This window comes from Miniopterus schreibersii, assembly GCF_964146895.1.
Source record: "Miniopterus schreibersii genome assembly, chromosome: Y".
NCBI lineage: Eukaryota > Metazoa > Chordata > Mammalia > Chiroptera > Miniopteridae > Miniopterus > Miniopterus schreibersii.
Genome location: NC_138120.1, coordinates 3,393,304 through 3,405,967, shown reverse-complemented (window position 1 = coordinate 3,405,967; position 12,664 = coordinate 3,393,304). Strand labels below are relative to the sequence as shown.

Genomic DNA, 12,664 nt, shown 5'->3' with positions numbered 1-12,664 from the left:
GGAATTTTTATAGTATATGACACCCGTTATTTTTCTGTAAACTTCTGTATTTCACAAGTTAATCAGCTGAGATCATAAGAGTGATTTGACATATAATGTCTCTTTCCAGATATATATCGTTCCTCTTTCAGTACCATCACCTGGTAAATACCTCTCTCTCCTCTATCTGTTTTGGTACTTCTTTTTTCTTATTTGGTATATTTTTTATTCTGTCTTTAACTCAGTTCGACTTTTTCCAATATTCTAGTCAACATTTGTGTGATTTTTTGTTTTTGTTTTTTCTTTTTCTTTCTTTACTTTTATTTTATTTTATTTCCAAAATAAACAGGATTTATTTACATTATAATTTCATAGTTCCCCACCCTCACCATTTTTTTTTTAATTTTATTTTTGTTTAAAATATTACAGATGTCCCTTTTTCTCCCCAATGACCCATCCACCCCATCCCATCCCACTCCCCAGTCCCTCGCCCCACCATTGGCCATTTCCTTGGGTTGTGCATATATGCATATAAATTCTTTGGTTACTCTCTCCCCCTCCACCTACCCGCCCTCCTCCATGCCTAACATTTGTTTTTTTGTTCTTTCAAATCACTGTATTAAATATACTTCGAAATTTTATCTTAAAAATCTTCAATTATTTGTACGTATGTATAGTTATAATTAGGTAGCAAAACTATATATGTGGATGTACCTATCTGTATATGTATCTACATAGAGAGTTAAATATGTATTTATAGTTTTGCTTCTGAATTATGTTTGTATTTAAATGTACTATACTATAATTTCTTTAATTTAAATGTATATTTATGGAGGTTTTTCAGTCATTCTCTTCATACAGTGATGGAGCCCACAATTTGTCTAGCACTGTTGTATTATTTATACTCTAGACACATAATATGCTCTTAATAAGTTTTTTTTCTTTTTGGTAACATTTATATAACTCATTATATAGAACTCAGTTTATAGAACTCATTATTGTAACCATTTAACAGTGTACAATGCAGAGGCGCTTAGTACATTGAAAATATTTGTCATCACCACTTCCAGAATATTTTGTCACCCAAAAAGAAATCTCTGTGTCTGTTAAAGTCATTCCCAGTCTCCCCTTTTTCTGACACTGGCAATAAAAAGTCAGCATTTTCTATACAGATTTGCCTATTTTGAATATTTCTTATAAATTTAATAAGAAACATCGAATTTTAGGTTTAGCTTATTTCACTTAACCATGTTTTCAGTGTATGTCCATGTGTCAGAATTTCATTTCATGCCAAATTATATTTCATTAAATAGATAACTTCACATTTTGGTTATTCATTCATTGATGGACATTTTCAACATCATACCACTCAAAATGTTCTTTGGTTTTTTGTTGTTGTTTTGTTATAAAGTGTATCTCATTGTGGTTTTAATTTGCAATGCTCTAATGAATGGTAATATTGAGCATCTTTTCATGTGTTTATTGTCCATTTGCTTAGGTGTGGGGGGTTTTTGGTTTGGTTTGGTTTGGTTTTTTGAGGGAATATACAAGTACTTCCCACATCATCTTTTTTGTTGTAAGAATTCTTTTTGTATTCATTATACTAGGTTCTTATAGATACATTATTGACATTTTCTTTCTTTCTGTGGGTTGTTATTTTTACTCTCTTGGAAGTGCCCTTTGCACAAAATTTTTATTTTCTTTTTCTTAAATACAAGCAGAAATTTATTGAGAAAGTTACAGAGGTAAATGTGAGCCAGCTGGGCTGCATGGACTTAGGAAATGAGTTGCAGAGGAAAAAGAAAGGCCCTTAATGCTTAGGAGAAAGAAAGTAAAGGTATGTGCCTGAGAGAGAAGATACAGACATGCTCTAGAGGAGGGGTATGAACCCCACCCCAGAATTTTAAGTTTTGATGAAGCCCTTTTCCCTATTTTTTCCCTCAGGTTTCTACTCCAGTTCACTATTTTCTTATTGTGGTGAAATGATAAAGTAAAAATTCACCATTTTCAGTGTTTTAGGTGTACAGTTCAGTGGCATTAAGTACGTTTGCATTTTTCATCTTCCTAAATTGAAACTCTGTGCATTAAATAATAGCACCCATACTGACGTTTATGTGTTGTTTTTTGTCTGCAGGTTTGCTGAATTTTAAGTGTTTAAAGGGATGTTTAGGATTTTCAGTTTGTATTCCTTTATTTCTTTCTGTTGTCTGTGTCCTGGCCAGAACTTGCAGTGCAGTGTAGATGAATGTCAAGAAAGTAGCATCTTTTCCTTATTGCTGATCTTAGAGAAATGCTATCAGTCTTTCACCATCAGATCTGGACCTCACACCTTATATATTAATGTTGACCCAAAATGGTTCAGGTACCTAAACATTAGAGAGAGAAAAATTTTAAATATTTTTTGTTTTAGAGAGAGTGGAAGGAAGAGGAAGAGATAGAAACATCAATCAGCTGCCTCCTGCACACACCCCTGTTCGGGATTGAACCCCAAACCTGGGTATGTGCCCTGATCAGGAGTTGAATGGGCAACCTTTCTGTGCATGGGACAATATCCAACCCACTGAGCCACGCTGGCTAAGGCTAGAGAGAAAACTTTCAGAAGAAAACAGGGTGATAGCTTCATGACTTGGGATTCAGAGTGATTCTTAGCATGACACTAAAGGCATAGGAAACAAAAGAAAAACAGTAACGCAACATTTTCTATGCAGTGAAAATATTCTTCCATAGTGAAATGGAAATAGTGCAAGGAAAAGTGTATGAAGAATTTCTTCCCAGTCAACTGTGCTATAAGAGAAATTTTAAAGAAAGTTCTGCCCTACTTGGTTTGGCTCAGTGATTAGAACATTGACCTGCGGACTGAAGGGTCCCGGGTTCTCTTCCAGCCAAGGGCACGTACCTTGATCTGTGACCCCGGTTGGAGCACGTGCGAGAACTTTGATTCATCCTCCCTCTCTCTCTCCCTTTCCACTCTCTCTGAAAAGCAATGGGAAAGGTATCCTCTGGTGAAAATTTTTTTCAAAAGTTGTTTTTAAATAAAGCTTTTTTCTAATGCTGAAAAAGAAAAATGAAGTTCTGATGAAAAGGTGAAATTTAGTAGGGAAACTTGGAATGTCAAGATTAAAGGAAGAGCAACAAAAATGTGAAATACTGGGTACTTACAGTACCCTATTTCTCTTCTCTGATACCAATAGTAGTATCTTGATTGTGATATTTGTACTACAGTTTTGTAAGATGCTACCATTTAGGGAAATTGTGTGAATGGCACACAGGATATGTTTGTGTTATTTCTTAAAACTCAGTGATTCTACAATAACCCCAAAGTAAAATTAATACTTTATATGTGTATAAATATTGAAAACAAAAATAACAATGAGTAAAGAAGTCATCCAGTATATCTCAACATAATACATTTAACAATTGTAACATAAATGGATAAAAATAAAGGCCATTGCATAGCTGTGAGACTTCTCTGTGGTATGTGAATGGCAAAATACATAAACTCTGCATCATAAGTAATGAATATATATAATAATTCATAGAGCAACTATTAAAAATACAAAGAGATACATAGGCAAAATGCCAATAGATGCGCTGAAATAGAATACTAAAATATATTTAATCCAAAAAAGAAAAACTCCTGATATATAGAATGATATGCCTAAATTCAATTATGTCAGCAGTAATATAAATTGTAAATTGATTCAGTTTAAAGAACATAGGTTGTCAGATGAAATTAAAAAAAACTCCAGCCTGGCTGGCATTGCTCAGTGGTTCGATTTCTGGTAAGGGCACATGCACTGGCTTCAGGCTCAATCCCTAGCAGGAGGACTCTCATCTTTGATATTTTTCTCTCTCTCTCCCTCTCCCTTCCTCTCTCTGAAGTCAAAATAAAAATAAAATAAAGTAAAGTAAAATAAAAAATAATATAAAATAATAAAATAAAATATAAAATAATAAAAATAAAGTAAAAATAATAAAATAATAATAAAATAAAATTATAAAATAAAATAAAATTCAAAAAAAACACCCCATTATATGCAGTGTGCAAGAAAGCTAATTTGATTGTAATGCTGAAGATTAAAAGTAAAGGAATGAAAGCACACAATCATGTGTATCACACATATATCAAATTGGTTAAAGTAAAAACAGTGACATATAGCTAGGATGCACAGAAACTCTGTCATCTATTTCTCATGTAAATGTAAAGTAAAATAATACAGCCAGTCAAGAAAGCAATTTGGCAATTTATTGTAAAACTGAACATGTAGTACAATACAATTCAGCAATTGTGATCATGAACATTTATGCCAAAAAAGGAAAAGCTTTAGTTCATGCCAAAACTGTTGTACACAAATGTTCACAGCAGCTGTATTCCTATTAGCCCCAAACTGGAAACAACCAAGATGTTCTTGCACAGTTCAATAGTTAAACAAACTGGTATAACCATGTTATGTGATAAAAAGAACTGAATTTCTGAAATGACAAAGTTTTAGATGTGAAACACAGATTAGTGCTTGCTAGAGGTTTTGACTGAGGTCGCAGGTCGATGGGTGTGACTGTAAAAGGATCACTCAGGAGATTCTTATGATGGTAACTGTTCTGTATCTTGACTATGGATAAAATTGCATTCCACTAAATACCCAAGTATAAGCAGAAGTACACTCGGAGAAATCTGAGTAAGGTTGGAGGTTGTACCAATAGGAATATCTTGATTGTGATATTTGTACTATAGTTTTGTAAGATGTTATCATTGGGGGAAGTTGTGTGAATGGTACACAGGATATGTTTGTGTTATTTCTTACAACTCTGTGATTCTACAATACTCTCAAAGTAAAATTTATTTTGTTGTTGTTAACCCTCACCAAGGATATTTTTTCCATTGATTTTTATAGAGAATGGAAGGAAGGAGGGTGGGGGAGGCAGGGAGGGAGGAACATTGATGTGAGTGAGACTCGACTAGTTGCCTCCTGCACGTGCCCCAGCGGGGAACTGGGAAACCTGCAACTCAAGTACGTGCCTTTGACCAGGAATTGAACCCCCCACTCTTCAATGCGTGGACTGACTATCTACTGAGTCACATTGGCCAGGGCCAAAATTAAATTTTTTTTAAATCAGAGATGGCAAAAAATAAAACGTAATCATTAATACAAAATGATAAAAAACAAACTCAATAACTTTGAAAAACAGTACTGTAATGCAAAAAAAAAATGGTTTCAAGAAATTATGTGTAGCCCTGACCAGTGTGGCTCAATGGTTATAGAGTGTTGGCTCACACACCAAAGGGTCTCAGATTTGATTCCTGGTCAAGGACACGTACGATCCCCAGCCCTGGTTGGGGTTTCTGAGGAAGGCTACCACATTAATGTTTCTCTCCCTCCCTCCCTTCCAATCTCTCTAAAAATCAGTGGGGGGCGGGACTATCCTCCAGTGAGGATTAACAAACAAAAAAAAGAAATTAAGGGTGTAGAAAAATGGGTTTGACTACTGACATGGTAACATTAGAAAGTTTGTTGGTTTGTTTTTAATGCCTTCTAACATGACCTGGGTTTCAGCAACATCATTTCTTATTCTGTGTACACCACACATGGTATTTTGTTTTCTCAAGATTGGACCTAAGTTTTAAATTCATTCTCTAGCCCTGGCTAGTGTGACTCAGTTGGAGTGTCATCCCAAATCCCTAAGATTGTGGGTTCCATTCCCTGTCAGGGCACATGTGAGAGTTAACCTGTTGATATTTCTATCTCCCTTTCTTTAAAATCAATTTTTTAAAAAATTAAATCTATTCTCTAGGACAGGGAAAACCTTTCTCTTTTCATTTGGAAATAATCCCTTTATTTGGGCATAAATAGCTGTGAACTTCGCAGTATGGCATCAAAAATTGAAGCAGAACTGAACATCAAAATAGTAATTATAACAAACATGTGACTTTTCCCTGTCATAATGATCTCTTTATTTGAATTAAAAATACATGAATGTACTGTTTCATAAAACAGACACTTTTCTTAGCAAGCACTACCTATCTGAGCCACACCAGTAATTTTATGGTAATTCTTTAACACAGGTGTACCATTTTTATTATGATCTTCACTGCCATTATGATTGCCATCCCATTCACAGAACATATTGGTTTGTTTCCACTTTTTTTATGAAGGGATAAAGACTCAGCTTATACTTCTAATGTCATTTTTGTTATTGTTATGAAAAATAAAATATGTATAGAGTAGTATTTTATTTTGTTTTTTCCTTAGGCTTTGGGGTGAACCTATTAATCTACGTGAACAACATGATGCCTTAGAATTTTTTAATTCTTTGGTGGATAGCTTAGATGAAGCTCTAAAAGCTTTAGGACATCCAGCTATGTTAAGTCAAGTCCTAGGAGGTTCCTTTGCTGATCAGAAGATTTGCCAAGGCTGCCCACATAGGTAAGTGCTATTTAATGTTTTTAATATGTACTTTCAGTAGGTCTTCTTTTAATATATTTTTATTCATTTTAGAGAGAGGATGGTAGAGAAAGAGATAGAAACATCAATGATGAGAGGGAGTCATTGATTGGCTGCCTCCTGCACACCCCTTACTGGGGATCAAGCCTGCAACCCTGGCATGTGCTCTGACTGGCAATCGAGCCAGTAACCTCCTGGATCATAGGTCAATGCTTCACTGTTGAGCCACACTGGCTGGGCAGGTCTTTTTTTAATAATGTAAATAAAATCTTCACTATTTCTAATGCGTGAAAGCAGTGTATGCCAGTTATTACTAAATGCCTACAATAGTGAGTGAATTATATCCCTACATTATACTACAGTATATATTTTTTTACTTTCAGTAACTTTTAGCTCTTTTTACTCTAATGAATATGTTGTTGCTTTCTTTTACATTATTATGTTCTGTCATATCCTAGGACATGAAATATCAGTTTCTGTAAATCTACAGTTATTAAGATATTTGCCTGTCATGTTATAGTTAAAATAATAATTGAAATATCTTAAATACAATAAGTTTGGAAGATAACTGACAGCTCTGAAGCACTATTTTCTGTAGAAATTAGCCTAGCCAGCATGGCTCAGTGGTTGAGCATCAACCTAGGGTCCAGGATGACAAGGTTCAATTCCCAGTCAGGGTACATTCCCCAATTGCAGGCTCCGTCCCCAGTAGAGTGTGTGCAGGAGGCAGCCAATTAATGATTCTCTCTCATAATTGATGTTTCTCACTCTCTCCCTTCCTCTCTCTGAAATCAGTAAAGACATATTTTTTTTAAAAAAAGTTGACCTTTAAATTACCATCAGTATTTGTCATGCTTGAGGTATGTTGGATATGTTTACACATCAAGCCATTTAAAAGGCAAGAATTAACAATGCATTCTGCATTATGAAGTTAATGAAAAGAGAAATTGATTTATTTAGGGCACCTAATGAAAATAATTAACTCTTGGTTACTAATAGTTCACAAAGTTAATTGATGGACACACATTTATAGTTACTGTGTGGAAGTTTTACTTTGGAGTGTGACTTCTTGAGTTAATATTATATTGATTTGAAATCCTCTAAACATTAATTCTATGTCGGTTGATAAGAGCAGGTTCTTTTGAAGATAGGGAAATGATTTGGGGATGTATAATATTACATAAATGAGAAATTTCATAATGCCATTCATGTCATATTGCCATGCGTTTGAAAGTTGGGGAGATATTTACTCCTCCAATTTTAAAAATTAAGTACACATTTCAACTAAACTAGTCTTAATTATTTTTAGATATTTGAGGGCTACTTAAGAGCCCAAAGTCTTTTTTATGTTATAGAACATTGTTTCTTAGAGCATTCTATATTTTAGAAGAAACTGTCAATTCCATTAATCCTCTAAGACTTCTTTTTTATTCTCTCTGGACTTCTGTCACAGTAACAACATGCATTATAAGCCATTCATAAAAACTTCTGTGTACTTGTTCTGTTTTCTCTTTCTTAATTACAGATTTTTAAATGTAGAGACTGTGTCTAAAATATAATATCACTGAACTATTGTCTGTGTTCATGGGTTATATATAATTTCTTCCCGCCCCATCCTACCCCATCCCCAACCCACCCTTTCCTCTGAGATCCCTCAGTCTGTTCCATGCTTCTGTGTCTCTGGATCTATTTAGTTTGTCAGTTTATTTGTTCATTAGATTCTATGTATTAGTGAAATCATGTGATACTTGTCTTTTCCTGTCTGGCTTATTTTTCTTAGCTAAGACTCTCCAGGTCCCTCCCTGCTGTCCCAAAGGGCAAGAAATTCTTTTTTACAACTGCATACTATCCCATGGTGTAAACGTCCCACAGCTTTTTTATCCACTCATCCATCCACTGATGGGCACTTGGACTGTTTCCAGATCTTGACTATTGTAAACTGTGCTGCCATGAACATAGGGGTGCATATATTCTTTCTGATTGGTGTTTCAGGTTTCCTAGGATATATTCCTAGAAGTGGGATCACTGGGTCAAATGGCAGTTCCTGTTTTTTGTTTGTTTTTGAGGAAACTCCATACTATTTTCCATGTGGCTGCACCAGTCTGCATTCCCACCAGCAGTGTCCTAGGGTTCCCTTTTCACCATATCCTCAATAGTGTGGTGAAGACCTGGGGAGGGGGCAAGAACATGGTGGAGGAAGTCAATGGGGAGCAAAGGGGGACATCTGTAATATTTTCAACAGTAAAGATAAATTTTAAATAAATAAATAATACCCCTTGGTGCTTTAAACATGGTAGGCACTCTTGGTATGTCTTTTCCATGAATGGACTTAATGGCTGAATCTTTGTTTTCCACCTTCCATTATCTGAGTTTATTAATGTGTGATCATAAATTTCTGAAAGTCCCTTTAGTAGGATATCACCAGAGTTTGGAATGCTGACTTCACCCCACATTTATTCTCTATTTTTAAAACTGTAGAGCCGAGTACTAGAGACACACATAGATTAGATCCTGGTATATAAATTGTATAAATATTAGCTGCTATTTTCTCTTACAGAAATAATAGCCTTTTTTTATGAACTTTATGAATTCTTACCTTTACCTTGCCATGAATTTCTATTTAAACAAATGACACAAGTAGCAGTGTGAGAGAATATAAAGAACTTAAGCAATGAGGCCAAATTAGCATTAGCTTCAAATCACCACTGTCTACTAAACTGAACCAAATTAATCTCTATGACACCTGCTCCTCCCACACTGCCTCAATTTCCTCATCTGTGAAATAGGGATGTATACATACCTGTAGCAGGTTTTTTATGAAGGGGAAAGTAAAGAGTCTAATATAGTGACCAATAAAAGATAACTATTACTTACTAATAACTCTGTGTCATTAATACATTTGACATGATATAGTAAATACTGCAAATTTATTTTCATCAAATTTACAACTAAAGATAATAATTAGAAACCTAGCCCAGCCAGGCGTGGCTCAGCGGTTGAGCATCAACCTGGGATCCAGGAGATCGTGGTTCGATTCCCAGTCAGGGCACATGCCCGGGTTGCACGGGCTAGGCAGCCGATCAGTGACTCTCTCATCATTGATGTTTCTATCTCTCCCCCTCCTTTCCTCTCTCTGAAATTCTAAAGATATGTTTAAAAAATAACAATAATAATAATTAGAAACCTAAGGAATAAATCCTTTTGATCATTTTATCTTTTTACATTTATATTATCATTTCTTAAATATTCTTAGGTACGAGTGTGAAGAATCTTTTACAACTCTGAATGTAGATATTAGAAATCACCAAAACCTTCTTGATTCTTTGGAACAGTATATCAAAGGAGATTTATTGGAAGGTGCAAATGCATATCGTTGTGAAAAATGTGATAAAAAGGTATGTATTGTCCAATTTTTAAAAATACATATGATTCCACTTAATAGAGCTGGAAGACTTCAGAGTTGTGTTCAACCTCAAAATTTACCTCTGCTCCATCTGCACTTTTTTATAGTGGTAGCAAAGAAGTAGTCAAGATGAAAACTGACTTAAGGATTTGTCAGGGAAATAATATTAAGAGAAAATAATGCAGTAGACTAGGAAAAACCATTTTAGTTGAGTAATTAATTTTAGAAGTCATAGTAGCTAAAAGTTGCACAGTTTTCATTTCTGCACTGAAGCAAGTTGCCATTAAACAACTCTGACCTAAAAACTTGATAGTAGAAAACATTTTCCCTTTTCATAGTCCACATCATTTTTCTAGTTCACATGTACAGGATGCTAATTTTATTTCATTACATGAGATTTTAAGTCCTTTTTAGTTTTAAACCAGATCCAGCCAATTTTTTAGATCCAACCAACTAACTTTATTTCTAGCCACCAACTTTGTCTATAACAGTTTGTGACATGGAATCATATCATGTCTTTAAAGATGCATATTATATGGCAAAAAGTAAACATTTTTCTTAGCCCACCATATTCTCTCATCTGCAAGTTATCTGCATTATTTTAACTTAAAACGCCAATTACATTGTGGCTGTAAAGCCATTTGGCCTGCTATTTGCAACTCTAGACAGTTTCTTCTGGGGCCACATCCACTTGTGAACCATGTATTTTAAAATAAGAACCTTGGTAGCAGCTTTTTCAGAAAGTAGAATTAAATACATTAATATGTATTTAGCATTAAGCATATTATCTGGCCTCTAAGTGCCAAATATATCAGCTACTATTATTATTTCATAGTATTTCTTTGGTTTGTTCAAAGTAGATTCTGTTAATTAGCATAAAAGTAAACATAAAATACATGACCAGTAAGCAGTAGCAGTATGCAGTCAGATAGCCGTCAGTTTCTGTATCACTAATTTTTGCAATTTGCAAAAAATGAGAAACTGTTTACATAATTTTGTTTGATACGAACATTTTCAAAAAGTCAGTAGTGACATATAACTTCAATTGTGTTATCATTTATTCATCTATTTGTAAATGAATTCAGGTAGATCAGAAGGTTTTAATATATATTATTAAAGTACTCTGTTGTGCTTGAGTTATAAAAGAACATTTTTATTTTCTTTTTATTGTAGGTTGATACAGTAAAGCGCCTGTTAATTAAAAAATTGCCTCCTGTTCTTGCTATCCAATTGAAACGATTTGACTATGACTGGGAAAGGGAATGTGCAATTAAATTCAATGATTATTTTGAATTTCCACGAGAGCTGGATATGGAACCTTATACAGTACCAGGTGTTGCAAAGCTGGAAGGAGAAAATGTAAACACAGACAGTCAGTTGATATCACAGAATGTACAGTCTGAAAGTGAGACAGCAGAAAGCACAAAATACAGACTTGTAGGTGTGCTTGTACACAGTGGTCAAGCAAGTGGTGGACATTATTACTCTTACATCATTCAGAGAAATGGTAAAGATGGTAAGAGAAATCGCTGGTATAAATTCGATGATGGAGATGTAACAGAGTGTAAAATGGATGATGATGAAGAAATGAAAAATCATTGTTTTGGTGGAGAGTACATGGGAGAAGTATTTGATCATATGATGAAGCGCATGTCATACAGGCGGCAGAAAAGGTGGTGGAATGCGTATATACTTTTTTATGAACGAATGGACACAATAGACCAAGATGATGAGATGATAAGATATATATCAGATCTAACTATCACAAGACCCCAGCAGATTATGTCACCAGCCATTGAAAGAAGTGTATGGAAACAAAATGTGGAGTTCATGCATAACCGAATGCAGTACAGTTTAGAATATTTTCAGTTTATGAAAAAACTTCTTACATGTAATGGTATTTACTTAAGCCCTGCTCCAGGTAAGTTTCTAGAATTTAGCTTCTTATTAATAAAGAATAATTTTTACTTCTCTTACAGGACTTACTGTTCATCAATGTGTGTATTTAGTGGTGTGTGTTTTTTAAGATTTCCCCTTTTTTTTCGTGAATTTATTAGTCTTGAAGTCATTCCAGTTTTAACATGTCAGCATTCTTAGTTCAAAGTCAAATATTTCAGATGCCTATGCCTTTGAATAGTGGCAGTCAATATCTGAAAACATAGGAGAGCTTTTATTTGTAACAATTGTTTTGACTCAAACAGTTTGAAGCATACTTTGGAGAAGTGCTAAGATAACCACTAAAGCTTGCTTTTAGCTAAGATTTTGTAAAGATGGAGCGTTTGTTTAAATACATTCTAACAAAGTTTTTATTTTATTTTATGTGTGTTTTTTATTCAAGGACAAGATCAGTTGTTGCCTGAGGCAGAAGAAATAACCATGATTACTATTCAACTTGCTGCTAGATTCCTCTTTACCACTGGATTTCACACCAAGAAAATAGTCCGTGGCCCTGCCAATGATTGGTACATGGCTTTGCCTTTTTTTTTTTAATTTATTTAGAGAGAGAAATCAGTTTATTGTTTCACTTATTTATGCATTCATTGGTTAATTTATTTATGTAGATAGATTGATAGATGATGATGATGATGAAGATAGATAGATGATAGATAGATGATAGATAGATAGATAGATAGATAGATAGATAGATAGATAGATAGATAGATAGATAGATAGATTGATTTCAGAGGGAGGAAAAGAGAGGGAGGGAGAAAAAACTTCAATGATGAGAGAGTCATTGATCAGCTGCCTCCTGCACGCCCCTGACTGAGGATCAAGCCTGCAACCCGGGCACATGCCCTGACCAGGACTCAAACCTCGATCTGCATCCTAGGTTGATGCTCAA

The 12,664-nt window shown here is 34.5% G+C and overlaps 1 protein-coding gene across 1 annotated transcript in view; it reads left to right on the top strand.

Moving 5' to 3' along the window:
* The window catches only part of LOC308551956 (ubiquitin carboxyl-terminal hydrolase 9X-like), a 161,465-nt gene that overhangs the window by 131,709 nt on the left and 17,092 nt on the right, over positions 1-12,664 (top strand). Inside the window, exons 33-36 of the mRNA XM_081126878.1 lie at positions 6,228-6,401; positions 9,673-9,814; positions 10,996-11,743; positions 12,161-12,284. Coding sequence (XP_080983004.1) covers positions 6,228-6,401; positions 9,673-9,814; positions 10,996-11,743; positions 12,161-12,284 — 1,188 coding nt within the window. The remainder of the gene's footprint in view (positions 1-6,227; positions 6,402-9,672; positions 9,815-10,995; positions 11,744-12,160; positions 12,285-12,664) is intronic.